Here is a 23,230-nt window from a genome sequence, read left to right as displayed (position 1 = left end):
GCTAACACAAGACTGACTGGAATAGAATCCATCCACGAATGTCAGAGGGGCAGTCCTGATGTGCTTGTCTCCAGCCTGGTCTGCTTTCATGGACCTGTTCTGACTCTTCCACTGTACCCCCTGATTTTCCTTCTTTACCACCATACCCAGAGTCCACTGTGGAAGTAGAGTAATGCTTTCATTGAGTCAATTTGCCTTTCCCGTTTGGAAGTTTTCAGTTTTAGTTTCGTACTGTAGCTCTTCACAAAACTCTCCTTGGAACTAAGACGCTAAGAACCCCGAGGATAGACGCACCTTCTAATAAGTCTTTCCAAAACTTGATTCTCCAACACGTCGCTCTGTGGAAAATAGTACTAGGGGAAAGGAAAGCATATAGTATATTTTAATATATTTTTTAAAAGTCTTAGCAGCTTAATCTTTGAAAGTATCATAAGCATTATCCATGTCAATGGCTTTATACTTTTTTGGTTTTGGCCACAGAATCCTTTAAGATCTTATGCAGAAATGTACTAAGTAAAGCAGATGAGAGCAAAGCTGCTCTATTCAGAGTAAGAAACTACAGAGTGTGAGAACTTTCCTTTCCTCCCTTACCTACCAGAGCCCTGAGAGGTGTTGCATTTCAGGAATCCCTTAGGAGGCAGGGACCACTTGGAAAACCAATGATCTGAACCAGTGGTTCACAAGGATGAAGGTTAGAATCATCTTTAAAGACTCCCACTATGTCATACACACTGAGATGTTGATAAAATTGCTCTGATAGGATGACATTTGTAGAAATCTGGTTCTTAAAATGATAGTTTTGAGTGGGATTCACCTACTCTGAATGCCACCCTGTTGGCAGAGTCCCAGAACAGATGGTGGATCTCTGGGTCAGGGTTTTCTTGTGTACTAAAGGGAGGAGAAGACCTTCTCATGATGACAGAATTACTGTCCCCACCCCTGGTATAAAGAAGTACAGATAAGCTCCAAGAGAGAAGGAATCCGGCCTTTTGAAGTTGCCCAGCATTTCTTGTCATATTTATAACCTTAACTTTCCTGTTAGTAAATGTTTAGTAGAGATAAGGCCACTGCCTTTAGCTTTGCCAGACAGGCAGTTGCTGCCTTAAGCAAGCTTTGTCCACAGAGGTAAGAATGGGAAGAACTATTCTTGAGACATTTTGCCTGTGCTTTTTATCTTTCTCCTGAGGGGTTGGCTTGTTTCACCTGGGTTAAGGAATGCAGGTCTCTTGCTACTGACATCTGTATGAGAACAGGCTTGAAGTCTTTCTTAATTCACCCATCTTGACTTGATCCCTGGCCCTCCAAGGAAAACCACAAAAAGAACAGTGTTTCCCTAGCTTAAACATGGCAAGGTGGTGTGTGCAAAGGGTGAAATCGACTCCGTGAATGTAGAAAGAGTCCCTGTTAGCCTCCTAGTGAGTGGCATCCCTCTATTTTTGTAGAGGACAAAGGAAATGGATCTCGGCTAGGGAAGGAGAGATTCTGGCTTGACACTCTGCAAAGGCCATGAGCTATGGGAGAGGCTTTCAAGAAAGGGCAGCCACTTAACCTTCATGGGGAGTTGAAACATAACAGGCTTGAGGACTTTACAAGTCCCCTTTTCTCCTATCCATTCAGTTTAATTCAGATTATTTTAGCCAGTGTTTATGACACACCTGGCATGTGCCAGTCACTGTGCTAGCTGCCAGACACTTCATGCTATCAGCATGGTCCTGGGTGAAGCTGACAGATACCCCTATAAGCACATGATGAAGTGTAAGGAGGGCTAAGAGAGGTGTGTGCCATTCTCCGATCTCATTGGAGTCAGGATGGAGCCTCAGGAGGGCTTCCTGAAACAAATGGCTTGGGACTCCATCCTGAAGGAAGAAGAGTTCATCAGGGTAGAGATGGGGGGAGAGTGATAGGCAGAGGGAATGGTGTGCCTAAAGCCCCAGAGAAAAGAGAACGAAGAGTGCTTGAAGAATAGGAAGAAGCTCACTGCTGCCTGGCAGAGAAGGGCATGGTGGGAGCAGTGATGTCACTGAGCAGAAAGGGTTATGGTGGTAGCAATGATGTCACTGAGCAGAAGGGGGCATGGTGGTAATGATGATGTTACCCAGCAAGGGGGGCATAGTGGGAGCAGTGATGTTACTGAGCAGGAAAGGGGGCATGGTGGCAGCCGTGATGTCCTTGAGCAGAGATGGGGGTATAGTGCGAGCAGTAGCGCATGAGTTTGAGAAGTAAATAGCCTGGAGAGCCATGCTATGAATTTCAGCCTTGGACAGCCAGGCTCTCTCCTACCCTCTTCCTGAAGACTTCTCCCTCTTTCTCTGCAGGATGAGGAGCTCAACTGGGCCCTCAAGCAGGTAGCATCTTTCCATATTGGCACATATGGACCTACCATAGTGTTTCTAAGTTGTAATATTAGATGATGTTGGTATACTGTATCTAACTACTCCCCAGTTGATGGACATTTAAGTTGTTTCCAGTTCTTCACTGTCACAAACAGTGCTGTAGGGAATATCTAATACATACTTTGTGAATAGAAGTCAGTATTTTATAGAAGTGGAATTACTACCATGTCAAAGGTCACATTTATTTTATATCTTGCTTTTTATAGTACCAGTCTTCTGTGGTAAACATGTAACTTTTATAACTGCTTAAAAGAATTTTTGCAGTTAATTTTTGCTTCTTTTCAAGAAGAGATTTAAGAGTCTCTGACAAAAATCTCTTCTTCATCAAAATAGATTCTGCTTTGTGAGGTGGTTGAATGTGGTTTACTTGATTTTTGTGGAGGAAGTACGTGCTCTTTTGTCTCTTGTTAACATTATGGGTTTAGCTGGAGGACATCTGTTTGGGCACATGTACATAAGAACACATTTACTCATTCTTGCCTCTTCCTTTAATAATTCATGAGAATGGCCATAAAAGATAACCTAAGTTTCTACCATGGCAATGGGCTTAAGTCAGCCTGTAACACCTTATTTTGTGATGAACCATCCCTAGTACTAGACTCTGGGCATTCAGTATCTAGACTACACCATCATCTTCTAAACATAAGCATTGCCCTTTGAAATGTCAAATTCCTCTGAACCTAATACCTAGTGGGAGAGACATGGACTGGAGTAGGAAAAAGAGAAAGGGGAACTCAAAAAGGCTTTAGGTGTCTGTCAAGGAGGAGCCCTCCTACACAGTATCACATAGAAAAGCACCTTGGAGAATAAGCTGCAGTGTTTGGTGTCCATTGCCATAGACCAAATCCACAGTTGACCATCATGGAGGCTGTCTCTTCTCTCCAGTGCTATATCTCTCTGCATAATTGCTGATCAATTGAGGGCATCAACCAATTAAATACTAACAAAATGGCCATATGAATGACCTTTTCTTTCTTCTCTCTGACTTTGCCCCTCTCCCTACCCCCCTGCCATCTGGGGACTGCCCAATTGTAGAACTTCCTTCGTTGCCAAAATAACAAGACCAACTACAATTTGGTGTGTGAGACGCTGCAGTTCCTGGACTGTATTTGTGGAAGCACTACTGGAGGTCTTGGTCTTCTCGGGCTCTATATAAATGAAAAGAACGTAGCCCTCATCAACCAAACCCTGGAAAGTCTGACTGAATACTGTCAAGGACCATGCCATGAGAACCAGGTACCTCCATTTTTATTTGGGGGTGGGAAAAAGAAGAAGTTCATCATTTTGGAAATGTTGACAGGAACTAGTTCAGAAGTCACATAACATTGCCTGTTGGCCTAGGAAGTCACTAGAACTGGAGGTCTTTTATCCAGCAGTCAAGAAGGAGCTATGGTGCTTTATCATGCTTCAGAACTTGGCCTAATCAGAGGCATTACCAGGCTTGTCCTTGGTATCCATGCATGGCATAGCATATCTTGGCTTGATTTTGTTTGATTGTCCAAATTTGACTAACTTGACTAGGGGTAGATAATAAAGTTGGAGTTAAATTAAAGACCAGAAGGCTGGGCTCTATTTTAAATGCGAGGAAAAGGTTTAAACCTAGCTAGAGAAACCTCGTTACCCACAAGACAGCTTGAACAATATGAGGAAACGTTCGGTTGAGATTTTTAACACCACAGACATTCAGAGAAAAGAAAGCCCCATCAGTCCCGATGTTGGCCTCTCAAGAAGTAGATTTTTAGAGGGGAACTCAATCATATCTTCAGTAGAATGTCTATTGCTTATCTGTGACTTGTTGCAGACTTTGTGTTTTTGCATTAGTACTAGTGATGATTATGATTTTTAACTCTAATTTTGGCTTCATCCTGGCTGAAGGGGATAGACTAAGTCTGAAATTGCCAGTTCTAAATCCATTTGAATAGTGAAGGTGTGATACACTGTGTGACTTGGGGAGCAAGGCCAGGACCTTCACTCAGGGGAGAAGAGTGGCTGACAAAAGGGACAACTCATTGTGTATCAAACACCTGGTCATAGTTGGCTATAAATATGAGGTTAGCATGTGTTGGATCCACTTTCCTTACTTGGTTCGCTGATGAGACAGATGGTGTAGTCAAAGTTAAAATGAAAAGGAACAAGAAAAATTACAACAGGCTTGGGGGAGAAGGTTTTATCTAACATGTAAGTGAATTTCCTTATAACCTCAAGTTTGCTTTTCTGCCAAACAGAGGTCTGTTAAAAGGAACATATTGGAGTAGATTCTGCTGCAAATGGGGACCCTTACCTGGGGGAAGATGATTAATTTGAGTATTGTGTGAATTAAACAGGAAACGTGTTTTCCAGGCTTAGGCCTTAAGCGAGAGTATGAAGTATGAAGACCAAGTGCTATAGAGAGAATGGAACACACCTTTAAAGGGGAAAACAGGGCTCAGAACCCAGAATCAGTCACACACCGTATTTTCCCTTAAGAACAAAAGCCAACCTTACTGCACTATTTGGATTAGACACGAGCAATTTATCAGTTACAGTGCATGGGGACTTTCCTGCTGTTTACTGTTAATTCTGAAACTAGCGATTTTCATCTGTCTTTTATTTTTACCACTTTCTCACGGAAAATTTGCAGCTCTCCCCTTGAGACATTACTAGGAGTGGCAAGAATTGTGTTGAAATAGCAGTTCAGCCTGTTGGCTTTTGACATCTGATTTATGACCAGCATTTGTGTAAATGTCTGTGTGTGTGTGTGTGTGTGTGTGTTTCCTCAGAACTGCATAGCCACCCATGAATCCAATGGCATTGACATCATCACAGCTCTGATCCTCAATGACATCAATCCTTTGGGAAAGAAGAGGATGGACCTTGTGTTAGAACTGAAGGCAAGTAGGAATTGAAAGCAAAAGACAGTAGCATGTGAAAATAGTCACTTTTGTGTTTTGCTTCCACACGTGAGACGATCAATGTTGCAAAACTAAATACAGGCAGTTCTTTGAGACTAAATGAATGATCCATGTTGTAAGTTCTGACTAAAATGCAAAAATTCAGTCTTCCCCTGCAAATAAGGGTCTTAGGACGGGATACCACCTCCAATATTGATTTCTTAAGCATATCCCCAAAGAAGAAAACCCTCATTTGCATTTAGAGGTTCCAAAGATTCTTTAATAGTCCAAAGACCTCTCGGTGTCCAGAGTGTATTTCAAAATGTATTAGCCTCACTGAGCTATTTCCTTTTTAACCATTCCCATGTTGGGGCATGTTGAGATCTGCCCTCTGTCTTACACCCGTACCCAGCAGTAAGCACTTTGTCACTGTCACAGAACTGCCTATAACTGCAGGGTTTAGCTGAAAAGCTGATCTGTGTCGATTGCATAAACAGTGTCATGGGAAAGAAAGGTCATTAAGGGAAGGTGTTAACACAAAAGTCCACAAGAATTGCACCATTATTTTTATTTTTCCTTTAGTATTTATAACTAAGAGTCCAAACTGATAGTTGATTTGACTTGGATGTGTGATTTAAATGGACTTCTTTGTGAGTCTGCTATTTTTAATTCCTTTGACCACTTGTGTTGTAGAATTGACTTGAACATCATTCAAGCTCATGCACCTGGCTCCCATTTATCAGAATGTATATGATGAGAGCCTGAAATGAACAGAATTTTATGGGCTATTGATCACCCTTGCAGTGACTTTTTCAACTAAACAATCTGTGGATTGCGATAGAGATTTGTGTGCTCTGAAAAGGCACCATTTGATACCACAGCATCCTGACTGAATGCCTCTGACCTGTACTTGGGAAGGAAAAAAAAAATACTGCCCCCTCTTATGCAAAACAGCAGGAACTTTCCAATCCTATACACAAAGCAGCATACAGGTTATCCTAGGCCCAGGATCTAAAATCAGGTCAAGCCAAGAAATGCAGGTTATGGGCACGTGAAAACTTTGAATGTAATAGGAAATTTGGATTTGGCATGCATACAGTGCTCTTTTGGGTCATTTTTGTTAACTGGTATCAGCTATACTCTCATTATAATATTAGGGGTTATGAGAGCTGATTGTAATACTTTAAGAACAGTACTATTTTAATCGCCTGCCTTTTCTGCCCCGCAAGGCTGAATAACAAGGTTTAAAGCCACCCCTGCCCCGAAGGCATCATGGGTCCATGTAGCAGTCCTTCCTGACCGTTGTCATCATAAGGTTGCCAATACACCCACAAGCAACCATGTTTAAGTTCCCAATTTCCATTAGGACTTATGTCAAGTAACATTAGGGAGAGCAATGCCCAAACGATTATGTTCTTCTGTGACCCAAAGCAGATTCTGCAGTTATGGTTTTGGGGTCTGCAGTGGCACACTCCCTGTCGCGTGCAGCTGAGTTTTGCCGTACCAGACCCGTGGCTCTGCCATAGGATGAAACGTCTGTCTATCCAGCCAGGATGCAGCACTCACCTCAACTGGGCACACACAGTCAGGCCAGCCACCCCAAGCTGCTCCACTCCATTTTCTCCTCCCTTTGTTTGTCCAATTAGAACAATGCTTCCAAGTTGCTGCTGGCCATCATGGAGAGCAGGCATGACAGCGAGAACGCAGAGAGGATACTTTACAACATGAGGCCGAAGGAACTGGTGAGTTGATGGCCGATCGCCTGGCCGTGACACCAAGCAGAGGCAGAGCAGTATTTGTGGCAGAAAGAGAATCCGTTTCCTTGAGTTTTCTTAAAGATGCCAAAGATTAGAAATCTAAGGAGAGCATACACAGCCCCATTTGGCCGCCGCCCGCCCCTCACCTCCTCCTTACCCCTCTTGAGAGCCAGGGCGGCAAGTGCACTGGAGGCCTAGCAACCTGGAGTTCAGGTCCACACCTCTCCCTTTCTGCCAGGTCACCTTGGGCAGGCACCTGACCGCTCTGAGCTACTGTTGTCTCATCCCTAAAAAGATGATAATATCATGTTGGCCGGAGGGTGATTCTGAAGACTAAACGAGGACTTGGAATCAGGCCCCTGACATAGCACCTGGCACACCATCCACCCTCCTCCACCCCTGTGAACTGTATAACTCCTTTCTCCTCCTTTTCCTCATTGGCTACTGCTCTAAAGAATCCCCATCTCTTCCGGGGGCCAATAGTCTGGGCAACAGAAGAGTTTTCCTTGGGTGCCAATGTTTGGGTTTTGTTTTTTCTTAAAAAACAAATTTTGTTTATTTTTGAAGGGTGATATTCACAATGGGCTGTGACTTCCAGGGTGAGGGTTAGTGCTGCAACCTGGCAGCTCTCAGAGACAGTGAAATGAGCTAAGGACAGAACTCTGTTTGGACTTTTTCCCACACAAACTGTAACTGACAGAAGTAAATGAGAACACTAAAACTTTTCTGTTGCCTGGTGACCTGTGTGCACTGGGGGCTGGGCTAAAGTCCCTTCATGTATCCCTTGAAATAAAGTTAACAGTGAGCCCAGCTCTTTGATCTCTGAGGTCAGCAATGAGTTCTCAGCCTGAGATGGACACCATCTCTGAGTTTATATAATAGCTTATGTAACTGAGGGGTTGGTGGGGGGGCTCAAGGCATCCCTCATGAGTAGAGACAGAATGACTTCACAGAGACCTCATTCCAACTCTCATGGACCAACAACATGCCCCCATCTTGGTGGGGGGAGGGGGGGTAATGTGAACACCCAGGGCTGTGGTGCCACAGGCTTCTGGGTGGCCCCCTTGTGGTTGGAGAACATCATTCCCAGCTCACAGGAAGAGTCAAAGGCTTCCTGGAACAAATACGGTTCTAAGAATCCACGTAGAAGAGAAACTCTAATGTCCAGGACACACCTGCATATATGTGCATGCACATGCATGTGTGCTCACATCTATATTCTTGCCCCCACACCCCGTGCAACATGTCTATTCAGTTTGGTATTAGAACTAACAGGAAATCCATCTCAGAGAACGAGCCTCTCAAGGGTCTTTTCTCTAAAATTATTTCAGGGCCTGACCTGATGTGAGTATAGAAATGTGTGACCCTCTGCATGCTTGCTCTGAGATACTGAAAAATAGAGAATGGCCTTCTGGCAATGCAGGAGGCTGAGATGCCTTCTGAATCATCAAAGAAAATGATTAATTTCCACTTCAGCTTAGGGGTTAAAGGCATTTTTGTTCTTATTCTTTGAATGATTAAATCTTAAATGATTTGTTCATGTGATAAATATTGGCTGGCCCTACTTTGTCCAAGGCAATGTGCTGGGCACTGGGGAAGTATTAAGAGATGAGTAGATCCAGCTCCCAGGCACTGTGAGTAGGGCACTCAGGTAGGGGGGAACAATGAGACTGCTACAGAAATGCACGAGGAGGTGTGCTCGCAGCATGAAACAAGCAGCATGCATGGATACTCGGTAGCAGATTCAAGATCAAATCTCAGCTCACTAGCCATGTGATTTTAGGAGTGCCTCTTCACTTTTCTGAGTCTGTTTCCTCATCCAAAATAAATGGGAATCTTTGACACTTCATAAAATGCTGAGGAACATTAAATTTCCCCCCAAAAATGTTGAAATTCAAAACACAGTACTTGGCACATGGAACAACCCCAGTAGATGTTATTTGTTAGTGACTTTATTTTTACATGGAGTAGGGACAGAGGAATGTGGATAGGGAAGAATGTGAAATCAGAGATAATAGTCTGACCAGCTATTCCTCAAGGCTAGTGGATTTCTTACTAGGTTTTCCTGAGATGGCAAAGGTTGGGGGTTGGGGAGAGAAGGCAAGAGGAAATGCATAGATAGGAAAGGTCTGGCTCCTAGTCTACATTTGTGTCATATTTTATTGTTTCAAGGGATGTTGATAACCATTGTCCCCTTGGTCGGCTATAGAAGAGCAGTTGGTCCAGCTACAGCAAATGCATTCCATTTCTCGCTTTGGGGGAAGGTGATTGGTAGTGACTGCCCGTGGCAGTATTGAGAAGGATTCTAAGGCTGGATCCAAACCTGATAGGAAAAAATGCTGAGCTTCCTGAACACTGTCTGCCCCAGAAGGGGAGACTATAGATGCCAGTCCTTTGTGGGACTTCCTTGAAACAGGAGCTTTATTCATTTGATCATTCTTCACAGGTGGAAGTGATCAAGAAAGCCTACATGCAAGGTGAAGTGGAATTTGAGGATGGAGAGAATGGTGAGGACGGAGCTGCCTCCCCCAGGAACGTGGGGCACAATATCTACATATTAGCTCATCAGGTATGACCTCTCTCTAGGTCCCAGAGCCAGATGGCACTAGCCTTCAGTGCCAGAGTTCCAAGGTGAACGTGTGCTTCCACTTGCTTTTCCTTTAAGGTTTTAACTTAGGGCTGTTTGTATTCATGATAATGTGGCTCACGGGTCCTAGTGGCAATCCGATGCAGTGTACCGAGTTCCAGGACTCCTGTTTTCCCACGGAAGGGTCATGGCCCTGGAAATCCCCACGTTTCTTAAAAGCCTCCACGCTGAGCCTTGACACTTCGGTGGTTTATGGCTGTGTTTGGAGAAGGTTGAAAGGCGTCTTAGGCTTTTCATAAATATTGATGAGTCTCTTAAAGAAAGAAACCTCGGCCGCCTTGCCTATCACACTTAGAAATCTTTGGGAACGAACTTGTCGTTATGACTTCTTTTTGTTTGCTTTTTGGGGGAGGGGAGTATCCCACCCTGGCACCAAAATGCTGTTTCATAACTCTCTTCCCAAGTGGCTGGGCTTTTGAAGATACTTTCTTTTTCTGGAGTCTGATGAGCCTTGAGCTTGCTGACATGTGTGGGCAGCTTGTACCTCTGCGCCAGGCTTGTGCTTCCTGTCCCTTTCACCTTGTTCAGTTGCAGGAATGAGGGATAAAGCACCCATGGTACGGGGCAGGAGGTTGGCCTGCCCTACTACAGCATGCTGGCAGAAGAATAGAAAACAGGCTCCGGCCCCTCATCTCTTCCGTTACCTGTGGCTGGCCACTGAGAGGGTTTCAGAACATTCAGAGTGGAGACTCCATGTGGCTGTACAGAAAACCCCATGCCCCTCCTGTCTGGCTAAAGGAACTGGGGGAAAGCTCACACCCACGTGAGCCCATACTGTTCTGCCAAGTTCCCAAAATAGCCACTGTGCCAAGCACACCTTGACAGGATGCAGCAAGCCTCTGGCCACCCCTGCTCCTCTGCTTGCCACTCGTTATGATGCTTTCTCTATACCCCAGCTTGGAAAATAGCGCGTGTGTGCCTGTTGCAATGAGACAGTGACTCCCCTGTTTTCCATATGTGTGTTCTAGTTGGCTCGGCATAATAAAGAACTTCAGACCATGTTGAAACCTGGTGGCCAAGTGGATGGAGATGAAGCTCTGGAATTTTATGCCAAGCACACGGCCCAGATAGAGGTAAAAGCAGCGGGAGCTCAGGGTGAGGGCCTGCAGTGGGCTCTGCGCTGTCCTGGGGCTGACATACAGTCATCCATGTGAGCAACAGTTGTTGGTCATGAATGCTGACGAGGCTGTGAGGATAAGTAGAAGGTATTATAGGAAAGTCCAGCAGAGGGACCTGCTGGAGACTGTGGCAGTCAGAAAAGCGTGTTCTAAGGAATGACATCCAAGCACAGACTTTAGGAAGATTCAGAATGAAACAGGCAGAGCCTAGAGGGAAGAGCTTTGCAGACCTGGGGAATGACAAGTGGAGGCCCTGAGGAAGGAGGCGCTAGGTGAGGGTGAGGAGCTGAAACTCAGTGAGCCACATGGGCAGCCCCCCCGGATCCTGCAGAATCCTGTCCACCATCCTTGCAAGAAGTCTGGATTTACTAGAAGAGCTGTGTGGAAGAGAAAGTATACATAGAGGAGTGGTGCAATCGGATCTGCATTAAACACACATTCACAGAACATAACTTATTGATCCTCTGTAGCCTAATAGGGCCATCTCCCATTTAGCGAATGGCAAAATGCTGAAATAAGTCTCAGAGAGGTTGTGTCATTTTCCCGGCTCTCAGCGGCAGAGCTAGAATCGTACGTAATCCAGCGCTGGCTGACCCCAGAGCCTTTGAGTGCATTTTGTTACCTGTGTTGAACACCGACTTCTGTCTCCAGGCTCTAGGCAGTGAAGGATGGCGTGCTTTGTTTAGCTAAGGACAGAGTACACAAACTCAGTATCAGTGTTGGAACAAAGATTTTGAAGGGCTAACAGACTCCTTTGGGCCGCATGAATTGTTCAGGATGGAGACTTTTTAAGAATATATTCTTACCTGATAACTCAGGCGTCTGGGCTGCCCTAATAAAATGCATCATTTTACTGATGAGTTGACCATGACAGTGCATGTGGGCAAATACCCCTGATATATTGTTAATGATGAGAAGCTTGATGGTAAGGCCAGCTCTGTTTTATGGAGCTCTTAAAAGACAAACTTTAGGTGTTTGCAATATAGGATGTCAGAGCTCTTCACTCACTGGAGAGAAGACTGAAGCTTGATCAGGTTAAGAATTGTGTGAATAAGGTCACTCAGCCTTTTAAAGGTGGGGAAGGAGTGGAATGTGTTCTCCTGACTCCCAGTTGTGAGTCTCCTGAAAAGTAGATGTGGGCAGATAAGATATTAAATGACGGAGAGAAATGGCCAGGCCTGGTGTCTCTAGCTCTCAAATCCTGCCTTTGGCTAGCTGCCCATTTCTTCCACTCTCCTGAGGGAGTTACCTGTACAAAGCCAGGGAATACCCAGTTACTCCCTGGGGCTTCCTATAGAGTCCCTTCGCTTTCGGAAGTTAGGCTGGGTAACCCGGGAGTCTGGGACTCCGTTCTTGCTCGGAAGCCTCCTCCTTTCCCCCTGGATTTCAGAAACACTTCTCACATCATGTTCTTTCAGCTTAGGGAGATCCAGGACTCACCTGGCTGTGCAAAGCAGGCAGGCTCTTAATAGCAGGAGACTGTGGAATGGGTCCCTGGGTCTGTCTGTACAGCAGTGTCACCTAGGGGGAGCTGGTTCATGTGCAGGTTCCAGTTACCAACCCGCCATACCATAATTCCAGTTAAATGAGGTTCACGGAAGGACTGAATCAGTATGACAGTGAAACTTCCTGCAATCTGATGTCCAGCTATATTGGGGAACCACTGGTCTAAAGACGATGTCTCCCAGAACTTATAGGGCTAGGGGAACCTGTCACACATCTGAGAGAGCTTCCCACTACAACTTGACCTCAGTCACCTTTCTTGCTGTTTCAGGGAACAAACCATTGAAAGAATGAGAACCAGATCTTCTTGTAGAGGGCGTAGGCCCTGGGCCTCACCTGACTTCTCCAGACTCTGGGGAGGAAGAATAGAGAGAGGTCATGACCCTGTTGTACTACAACCCATACCCCTTTTGAAATCCCTAACCCCCAGGGTGGTGACTAAGTACAGTGTCCTAGAACTTGAACAGTGCTGCCCAGACTGCCTCCTCTCCGGAGATTGAGCCACTCTAGAAGGGCACAGAGAAAACCTGTGAGGTGTCCACTCTGGGGCCCCACAGCACTGCTTCAAAGAGCACTGGACACTACACCAGTGTTAAACAGCCATACTAGTTCATGCACTGTACGTTTTAGATGCTGTGACAAGAGGAGGACAATGCAATAGATAAACCAAAGGCCTCTTTTTAAAATTCCTACATAGGAAAAAACAACAACAATTAGTTCTGCTATCAGAAAAGTTTAGGTGATGTTTGTACCACAGGCCGCTGCTGCACCATCCAGTATGGTGGTCATAAGCCATGTGTGGCTTTTAAATTAAAATTAAATATTCCATGGGTCACTTGCACTAGCCACGTGGGGCAATTGCTCAGATGTAGGGCCAGTCTGTCATTATGGAAAGTTCTGTCGGACAGCCCTCGTCAAGAGCCTCATCTGGATATGTGCACAAAACACAGTGTAAATCGTTCGAGACAAAAGTTAATCACAGTGAAAACAATGGATCTCTCAGGCTAAGAAAACAAAACAACCAACTCTTAGAGACTTGCCCAAACTGTTTTGTTTTGTTTTTAAATAAATCTAAGAGACATGGCCCAGTCTGGGGGTTAGAAGATCTGAGAAGACTCAAGAACAGGTTTGTATTACAGTCACCCGTGAATGCTGAGCCTATGACCTTAGCAGAGATCCTTAGTGAGAGAGTTTTGGAAATGGCTGCTTCAGCTCCTTCATTTTCTCACCCTAGATTGTCAGGTTAGACCGAACCATGGAACAGATTGTGTTTCCTGTGCCCAGCATATGTGAGTTCCTAACCAAGGAGTCGAAGCTGCGAATATACTACACTACTGAGAGGGATGAGCAAGGCAGCAAGATCAATGACTTCTTCCTGCGGTCCGAGGACCTCTTCAATGAAATGAACTGGCAGAAGAAATTGAGAGGTAGGTCAGCGATGCGCCCACAGTGCTGCAGGGCCCACCACCCCGGGGTCTCCCAAGGGTGGGTACCATGGCGGAGGGCGAGTCTCCAAGCAGGAGCAGAGCCAGTCTAACGGATGGATGGTACTTTTTGCCTCTGAGCGCTGGGAAGGGAAGACCTAGACACCTTTGTAGCTGGTAAGCGGGCTCTAGCCTCAGGGAGGCACCTCCCCAGGAAAGCCTGCCTTCGTGCCCCATGGCTTTGGATTGGATTGGAGAGCCCTAGAGAAGACTCCTGGGACGTCCTTTTTTGCTATCTTGATGTAGAAAATTAAAGGAAGAGAGAAAAAGCCAGGCTCACAGGATGGTGCACTTGAGCAGGAAATTGAGCCAGCTTGACTGCTCATTTACTGGCTCACCTGCTCTGAAGACACTGGTCTCCCTTTCATATATAGGGTAGCTCGGGTTTTAGACTCTAGTATCATTTTATAGGCAGTGGAATCATTTGCCATGTAAGACACATCGTTGTTCACCAGCGAGTCCCATTGCGATGCCTGGCCGTCGGGTTGAAATTACTCGTCTATAACACTTTTATAGGGCTGTCCCAGAGGACTTCTCAGCTCCTGGTTTTCATTAGGATTTTAATGAGATCCTTCAGTACTGACAGTACACGCCACACCAACTGTTGTGACCAACTTAGGAGCATGCTTTATTTCTGTCTGTAAGTCGAGAGCCAGGTTTTTTCTTTGCAACCCTGGATTCCAGCTACAGTGGTGATCTTTTGGGCTCTCTTTTCAGGGCAGGGCTGCGGGAGGGGAAGCTGTGCTGGAGATCCCTTTCTGGGAGCTTCTGTGCTCTCCCTGCCTCCCACCAACCCCGAGGCAGAACGGACCAGCCTTCTTCACTGCATGCTTCTTCCACGTCAACACTTTTCTCCCTACCTCCCTGCACCCCTAGGTTTGGCTCATGGCAAAGTGGGTTGTGCATGCACACTGGCCAGGGGCCCTGTGCTCACCACCACCCCCCCCAACCCTACAACATTCTTGCTCATCTCTGAGGGCTACCTCGTCATCCAGCACTTTAAAACATTAGATGTAAAATAAATAGATAGATAGATAGATAGATAGATAGATAGATAGATAGATAGATAGATAGATAGATAGATGTTTCGGGGGGGTGGGTGGCTGGCTGAGCAGGTATAGCATATGAGTCATGATCTCAGAGTCGTGAGTTCAGGCACCATGTTGAGCATGCAAATTACTTAAAACTAAAATTGTGACAAGAAAAAGAAAATGTTTCTGGGGCCAAAACCCGTTCCTCACCTAGCCAGGTGTCCGACAGAGGGGCCAGGAGGCCTTTAGCAGAACAGCTGCATGTTCTCTGTGATAGGGATCCTGGAAGATTTGGGGTGTGCTTCTAGCTGATACCAGGGTGTCCTGTGGCCTACTGAAGACTCCATGCAGGCTCCTCTAGCTCAAGTGTTGTGAGTAGCCTTGAACACCTGCACAGCACAATACTTGGGTGAACAGAGAAATAAAAAATATACCAAAATAAAGTAGACATAGACCCCATCCAGTTTGTACTCATATTTTCAGCTGTTATGTTTGCTGGGCTTGTCTGTGATTCCAGCTTCAAGGGTTAACCTTGAATTCACGTATCCAGACCTCCACCATAGTTACTAAAACTGTGACTTCACTCTTGTCAGTGTAGGGGGCTACTAAGACCGCTCAGATATATATTCATTCTCACAATTCTGAGAGCCTATTAAAAAAATATATAAACGTTGTATAGGCCCCCCAACAGGCTTACGAACTGACAGAGGGAGTTTCTCCTCTTCTGGTGGGGTGAGATAGCTTATCATCTCTCTTACTGAGGCGCTGTCTTCAGCCAGGCACAATGGGAAGACCTCAGCCCCAAGAAATGGGGGGATCTCACTCCCGTTCCACCTCTGCCACCCACTGTGTGACCCTGAGCAGATGACTTCACTGTTCCCAGACCCTTCCTTACCTGGAAAGTGGATGATTAAGATGGATGGATTGTGGAGTGGCCATGTCATCATTCCAAGATTTGTGTTGCATTGCAGCTAATACCTTCGCTTATTTAGTCCACCTTTGTTTCAGAAACAGTTTTCATTTCAGTAAAGCGTAAACGCAGCTATAGTTGTCAACTGAAAGATTTTAATTGGCTTCAAAGCTATCTGCTGGTAAGAGAGAAATTGAAAACAGTAACTGAATTAAACATGATATGCATATGGGGGGAGAAATGTACTCATTAGAAGTGCAATTAAAATGAAATACGTTTTCCCCTCTAAGTAGCCTATTTCTCTTCTAATCTGCAGGGGGGAAAAATTCTGCTTTATTCATGAAACTGCCTTCCCCTTTCCTGAAAGCATCTTAGAATCACCTGCACTTTGGTGACTCTGTAGCCAGGCCTCAGATAGAAAGTCAAGTCTAAGAGTGATGTCACTTAGTGATTGCTTCTGCAGGTACTAAGATACTCAGTTCCTCTGCTCTCCTGAAGCCCCCTTCCTTCCCTGTGCCTCACAGAACATGCACATTAAAAAAAAAAAAAACACATCCACATGCGCACATACACACCCCCTCCATGCACTCACATCCTCCCTCACCTATGCCTCCCTGACCCCTTGTCCTCAATTTCCCAGCCCCAGTGAAGTGAAAACTCTGGGCCAAGAAAACGGGAATATAGTGAAAGAGGAAATTGAGGCAGAGTTGCATATGCTGACATTTTCCTGCTTGGGATTTTCCCTCATGGTTATCACACCCATCCAAATAGAGCTCCCCAGCTCTATTCTGTTTTTTATATACACAGAGTCCAGGTCCCCCAGCAAGGCCCAGTTCCCTCAGAAGAACAGACACAGAGGCTAGGAAAGAGGGTTACCAAGCGATGCCCTGGTGTAGTTCATTAGGCTGACCTGCCTCCCTGGGGTCACGGTACCCTATCTTCTGGCTGTGATGTAGCCGGTATATCAATCCAGCCAACTTGTACCCCTAATAGTAGAAGACATGCTACAAATAGTACAGTGGGGGATTCAACATCTGGAAGCTATGATTCCTTCCTGTGTGAACCTACCATCTGATGGGGGCTGACAACACAGACATATTTTTAAGTGGTTGTAATTGAGGCAACTGACAAGGAAGCAGGGCTGTAATCAAGTAGTGACACATTGTGGAAATGTGGGAAAGGCAGGCTTCTGAGGAAAGGTGGGATCTGAGCAACATCTGGAAGAATAGATAGGACTTGGATAAACACAGGCCTAAGAGTTAGGGGACAGGGAAGGTGTATTATTTCCCACTGCTACTCTAACAAGTTACCGCAAACTTGGAAGGCTTAAGGCAACGTACATCTACTACCTCAGAGCTCTAGAGGCCAGAGCTATACAAAGGGTCTCACTGGGCTACAGTCAGGGCATCAGCAAGATACCTTCTAGAGGCTCTAGCTTTGTTGTCTAGCTTCTAGGGGCTTCCTGCATTCATTGGCTCTGAGCTTCTTCCTCCATCTGCAAAGCCAGCCGTGACCAGGAGAGCCTTTCTCACGCTGCATGACTCTGCCTCTGACTGTCCCACACCCTTCTTTCACTTTTAAGGGTGTTTGTGATTATGTTGGGCCTGCTGGGCAATTCAGGATAACTTCCCCATCTCCAGATCCTTAACTGTATCACATCTGTGAAGTCCCTTTGCCTACAAAAGGGAACATACTCATTGATTCCGAAAATTAGGATGTGGATGTCTTAGTGGTGGTGGTGGTGGTGGTGGGGATTACTATTTTCCCACCACGCAGGGTATGTAAGTTGCATTATCTTGCTGTGTAACAAATGACCTCAAAACTTAGTGGCTTAAAACAGTAAATATTTATGTCCTCACAGTTTCTCAAGGCCTGGAGTTTGGGAGTGCCTTAGCTGGGTGTTTCTGACTCAGGGTTTTTCATAAGGTTGCTATCAAGTTGGCAGCTAGGGCCGCCTCACCTGAAGGCTGAGTGGACCCTGAGGATCCACTTCTCTGCTCACTCATGGGGCTGCTGGTAGGAGGATTCACTTCTTCTCCACATGAACCTCTCCATAGAGCTGCTTGAGTTCCACACAGCATGGAGGGTGGATTCCTCATAGTAGATGACTGAAGAGAGGGCGAGTATGCACGTGCAAGGAGGAAGATGCAGGGCCTTTTAGGACCAAGTGTCAGCACACCATCGCTTCTGTATTCTCCTAGAAGCAGTGCTAAGTCCAGCCCACACAGGAGAAAGGATCTGAGCTGCATTCCTCAAAGAGGAGAGCATCGAAGTCTTCGTGGACATAAATTTAAATGGCCATGGGGACAGTGCACAGAGGCTGGAGGTGCAGCATGTGTTCAGGGAGCCACTCCTAGGCTGGAATGTAAAGGGGGGCCTATTTGGGCAAGGGATATGGGAGAAGAGTGTGGAGAGTTAGACAGGGACATGGGAAATAGAAGACACGTCAAGGTTGGTCTTTAAGTATTTTTTTTTGCACCTGGATAGATACTCAGTTGATTTAAAGGACTGAATATTTGTCCATCATATTCAGAATGACACCACAATGTAAGTGTTTTAGCTTTATAAATGATTTATTTGCGACTGTATGCCATACTTGAGGGCCATTTATCACAATTATATGAAAGCATTCTACAGTAGCTACTCTTACATATGATACTGAGAACTTCCTTGAAGAGAATTTTGGCTTCCATAGACCATTATTGAGCTTTCCCATTGCCTGTTTTTTTTTTTTTTTTTTTCACCTCATATGAGCCTTTTATACTTACACTAATGTGGAGAAGGTATTATAAATTCCCATTTACCTACCACTCAGCTTCAACCATTATCAACCCTTTGCCACTCTTGCCACCTATCTCTTCTGGAGCTTCCATATCCAGATCAGAAATGGGCTTCAGTCCCAAAAGAAACACCAGTAGCTATTGTCTCCAGAGCACTTGATTTCTCATCTTAAATTTGTCTTGGCAATTAACTTAAAAAAAAAAAAAAAGTTAATTGTTACTGGAGGTTGACTGAATCCTGGTCAGCTCCTCTACTGATTGGTGATATGAGCCACTTACCTTTATCCTTGTCTGATCCCAGAGGATCACTGACCCAGGTGATGAGATCTCCTCCACAGCTTCCACCCCCTGCTGGGCCTCAGTTTCCCTCATTTATAAAACAAGAGATTTTAAATTAGATGGTGCTTGTAGCTCTAAAACTCTACTCTTTGGAAACATTTCCTGGTTCCAAGTGCAAACATGAAATGAGCAATTATTAAATTACCCAGGGCTCTGTTTAATTGTGGCATATCTTTATTTTGGAGAGAAGCTTTCAAAGATTTGGCTGCTGCTCTAGGCATCATTATAGAGCCATTGAATGTGTCATTGGCTGCTGTCCTAAAGTTAAATGATGACTTCATTGGGAAAGACAAACACACTATAGAGACCCACTCTCCCATACTCCATACTCCTTTGGAGGGAGATAATGTTGAATGAGATATCTTTTGGAAACTCTGCTTCTAGCATGGAGACTGAAATTATTGCTACCACATCTATTTTTGAGCACCATCCTAAGTCCAAGGCACCACTGGAGAAGAATTCAGGGGAAAAGGAAGCATCATCATGCATGGCATGGCCAGAGGCTTGTTGTTCTAACACTGAACATGCCCGGCCAGCATGGTATCGCCTCTAGGCAACTGCAGAATAAGTGTCTCTCACCCCTTAGTGATGGCTTTGGTACCACATCTCTTCTGTACTTTAGCCTTTGGGAATGGAACTCTACTGCTGACTACCCAGTCAGCAACTCCCTCCCCTAGTTTCCCTGCCCCAGGCATGATCATCAAACTTAGGAAAATGGAAAATGGTTCAATGTCAGGAAAAGGATCATTGTCTGGCTTATAGGCACTGATGAATTAGTGGAGGATTTTGAGCAAAGGAGGAGTGGAAATGGTAGCTCCCTGCTCCGGGGCCCTGCTGGGCCAATTCTGAATGCCATGTGTCCCTCCAACAGGAGCCCCACACTTCTAAAAGGCTGATTAAGTTCTTAGGCCTCTGTGGGCATCTCTGGTCTCAGAGCCCTGGAGGAACTGAGGATTCAGTGCATGAACTCTGGACAACCCCAGATTCCATAATTGGTAGTGTTGACTGGGGCATGCAGGGTTTTTAGATGTTCCAGCTTTTCTCCGTTTCTTCTCTCCCTTGTCCCCAAATACATCTTCTGTTCCAGTAAGTACTCCAAACAGAAATAAACCAATCTGATGTCGTTATGAGCCTATGAGTCAACCTCAAAACAAATGATCATTTTTTTTTACTGTTATAAAAACTGGGAACAAAAGTGGGCTTGTGGGGCAGAGCGGGAGGAAGGGCTGAATGGGATTCCCAGATTTCTCACTTGTGGCTTTGAACCTTACATAGCCTGGTCTTTGTTTTCACAGCCCAGCCTGTTCTGTATTGGTGTGCCCGCAACATGTCTTTCTGGAGCAGCATTTCCTTTAACCTGGCTGTCCTGATGAATCTGCTTGTGGCGTTTTTCTACCCATTTAAAGGAGTCCGAGGAGGTACCCATATTATCAATTTCAAGGAAACTATCAGAAGCAGCAGCAGGAAGGTTATGACTTGCATCTTAAATATGATCCCTAGCAGTATTGGTACAATATCATGGGATCCCACTTACCCATTTTCAGACAAGATGAGATCGTAGATTTCACCACAGATTTAGTTTTGAATCTCACTTAAAATAATGTATATATTGTGTCCACATTTATCTACCAAGAAAGAAAGAGAAGAAGCTGTACACTCTGAAACCTGTAAGAAATGGTCTCCATGAGCCTCCTTATTTTATATATTGGGAAACTTTTTCTCTGAGAAATTGAGGGAGGTAGCCAAAGCTGCACAGCTTGTTAGTAGCAGAACTAACCCTAGAACATAGATGCTTTGATGCTCCGTCCAGTAGATTATTTTCCCCATACCATACTTACAGAATTAATTTCAGAGTGAAGAATTTTTAAGATGTGTCTGGAATTTTTTTGGGTGGGAGGGCAAGGGGTTCAGGGAGGCAGGATTTGAACACCTGAAGGCTGCATCTCCTTGGGTATTTAATCTCTTAAGAGCCACATGCCATTACTCGTGCAATTAAACATGATGTCTGTGGTCTCTGTGGCTATCCCTGCCCCGCTCCCACTGTCGCCTTTCAGTCACCTGCCATGTGCTGTCTTCATATCTTGCTGAGGAAGTGGCAAACAACTCGGGGTTGGGGGGCTGGGGGCATCTTTCTGTTCATTGCTCCTCCATCTGCCTGACAGTGTTCTAGAGTTACATACATTTATGGGGCTATGAGGGCCAGCAGTAGCCCCTCTGTTGTCACACATCCACAGCCCCTTTTCTGACACCCTGTATAGCCTTTTGCAGGGGGGTGGATCTCCTCCCCAGCTAAATTTTTCATCAGAGCTATTTGGCAAATCATCTCACATGTGAATGTTACAACCTACCAGTAGCCACCTTTTGTGAAATATATGGAATAAAGAGCCCAAAAGTAAGACACCAAACAGTGCAGGAGTCCCAGGCCTAGCTCTTGAGCCTAATAATGCAGATGTATATATGTAATGAAACAGTGTGTCTAGATCTGATGATTTGTTTGGTGAAGATTAGGTATCCAACATACCCATTTGAGCAGTCAGCTTTTCCATTTGGTCTTCAGTTACACTGTAAGCTTCATTTGAGTGATTATTCCTCCCTCCCCACCCCAAGCAACACTTAAACATAAGGCTGGGGGTACGTTCTTCTCTAATGCCATGTTAGGAATCATAAGTCGCTGTGTTGAAGAGATTCTGAGGGCCCATAGGACAGCAAGGTTTTCTCCAAGGGGGCATGTTTCCAGTCAGGCTGCAGGTCAGCAGTGGTGCGAGTGGGAAGGGGTCAGTCGTGACACTGAGCCCAGCCTTCTTTCCATCTCATGGAAGCCATCATGCTCATCATAACCAGTTCTCCAATCATGACTTTGGATGTGTTTTCCTCTATCCCCCATTCCTTTAAAAATATTTAAAATCAGTTTTTATTATACACTTGGACCATTTTCTTCACTGGTCACTTGTGGCAACACTGAGGCCCATGTCTGAGGAAAGTTCGTTAACAACTCTCCTCCCCTCATCCAGTAGAATACCTAGATTTACAAAGTCCCAACTCGGTGTCCAGACACAGCTCCCACTCATCCACCTCATGACTCTGGGCAGGCAACTTCAATTAGTTTTCCTTATCTGTTCTATTAAAAGGGGTGCTTAAGTTGACCCAGTAGTGGTAAGCCCTGATGTGGGCTTGGAAATTCCTGTATATTTCAGGTAAAAATAATGGTTGACCCAGTTAGGATCTCTGGAGCATCCTATTTCCGGCCCAGACAAGCTCAAGACCCACTAATGAGACGCTTGTTAAAGGTCCTTCCAAGTCTACAGTGGTGGTTCTCAATGTGGCATCAACTCTGGCTGGTCTGGAGTAGTGCAGCCTCTTGTTCTAGCAGTGTGGTTTCTAGAATTTCATGTGGATGGACTAAATGGAAAGCATAATTAGATCTCCTAGGAGAGGACATTGATCTGACCTCAGGAAGCCTTTTCCATTATATGGTGACTGAGCTCACCCAGACACATCAATTCATTCTCAGGGTGATATATTTTTCCTCTTGTAAGACATGTTGGGTCCATTTTCTGTACTTACTAGTAACCATTTTCAATAGGGAGGGCTGTATTAGCCCTGCCTTGAAATAAGATGCAATTGGTTACCTGAAAGTATTTCTTTGAGATCAGTATTTGTTCATGTTGAACTCTAAAACCAGGATTTCCAAAATGTCCCTATTGAATGTCCCCCTTCTTATAAGTGCTGATGTGGCTCTGTGGCACAGTAGGCCTGTGGCTGCCAAGAATAGTGGTGGCCTTAAAAGCTCCTTTTCAAAAGTATCATTTTCCCCCTTTATTTCAGAACTGATGAGTCACACAGCCTTCGAAAGCATGAAACCTGAGGACATTCAGATTTTTTACTGAATTTGTATGCTTCTGTGATGATTAAGGCAAATATAGTACTACTTTTTAAATGTTATTATTTTAGAAATTTTCAAATATACAAGTAATAACAGTTAATACACTGCCATGTATCTATTAGTCTAGCTTTAACAACTACCAACATTTTGTCAATCTTGTTTCATCTATTCTCCTACTGTATTTTCTGAAAGATTTTAAATAAGTCTAGACATCTTGTTGTTTTGCCCATAAATATTTCAGTGTGCATTGCTAACTTCTAAGAATATTTCAAAATATGTATAATTACCATAACATTACCATATCTAACAGAACTAACAGCAAATCATGTAATAACTTGTCCATATTCATGTTTCTCCAATTGTCTTAAAGATGTCTTTCTATAATTGGTTTTTTAAAAATCTAGCATTATTTTTTTAACACTGCTTTTATAGTGGGGAGACAACAGGTTTTTATTTCAGCCCCTTCAGGACTTGGGTACACCCACTGTACTGGTCCCATTTATTATACTGAGATC

The 23,230-nt window shown here is 44.8% G+C and overlaps 1 protein-coding gene across 8 annotated transcripts in view; it reads left to right on the top strand.

Annotated features, from left to right (window-relative positions):
• Nucleotides 1-23,230, top strand: part of ITPR1 (inositol 1,4,5-trisphosphate receptor type 1) — a 318,610-nt gene that overhangs the window by 250,773 nt on the left and 44,607 nt on the right. For all 8 annotated transcript variants that reach the window (XM_072720366.1, XM_072720372.1, XM_072720371.1 and 5 more), the window contains 7 exons: nucleotides 3,429-3,629; nucleotides 5,153-5,263; nucleotides 6,910-7,005; nucleotides 9,467-9,589; nucleotides 10,636-10,740; nucleotides 13,523-13,715; nucleotides 20,128-20,250. In XM_072720366.1, the coding sequence (XP_072576467.1) occupies nucleotides 3,429-3,629; nucleotides 5,153-5,263; nucleotides 6,910-7,005; nucleotides 9,467-9,589; nucleotides 10,636-10,740; nucleotides 13,523-13,715; nucleotides 20,128-20,250 (952 nt within the window). The remainder of the gene's footprint in view (nucleotides 1-3,428; nucleotides 3,630-5,152; nucleotides 5,264-6,909; nucleotides 7,006-9,466; nucleotides 9,590-10,635; nucleotides 10,741-13,522; nucleotides 13,716-20,127; nucleotides 20,251-23,230) is intronic.

Source organism: Vulpes vulpes, chromosome 9 (genome assembly GCF_048418805.1).
Source record: "Vulpes vulpes isolate BD-2025 chromosome 9, VulVul3, whole genome shotgun sequence".
In the NCBI taxonomy this organism is placed as follows: Eukaryota; Metazoa; Chordata; class Mammalia; order Carnivora; family Canidae; genus Vulpes; species Vulpes vulpes.
Note: the sequence above shows the minus strand (reverse complement) of the source record. Positions and strands in the feature narration are given on the sequence as shown.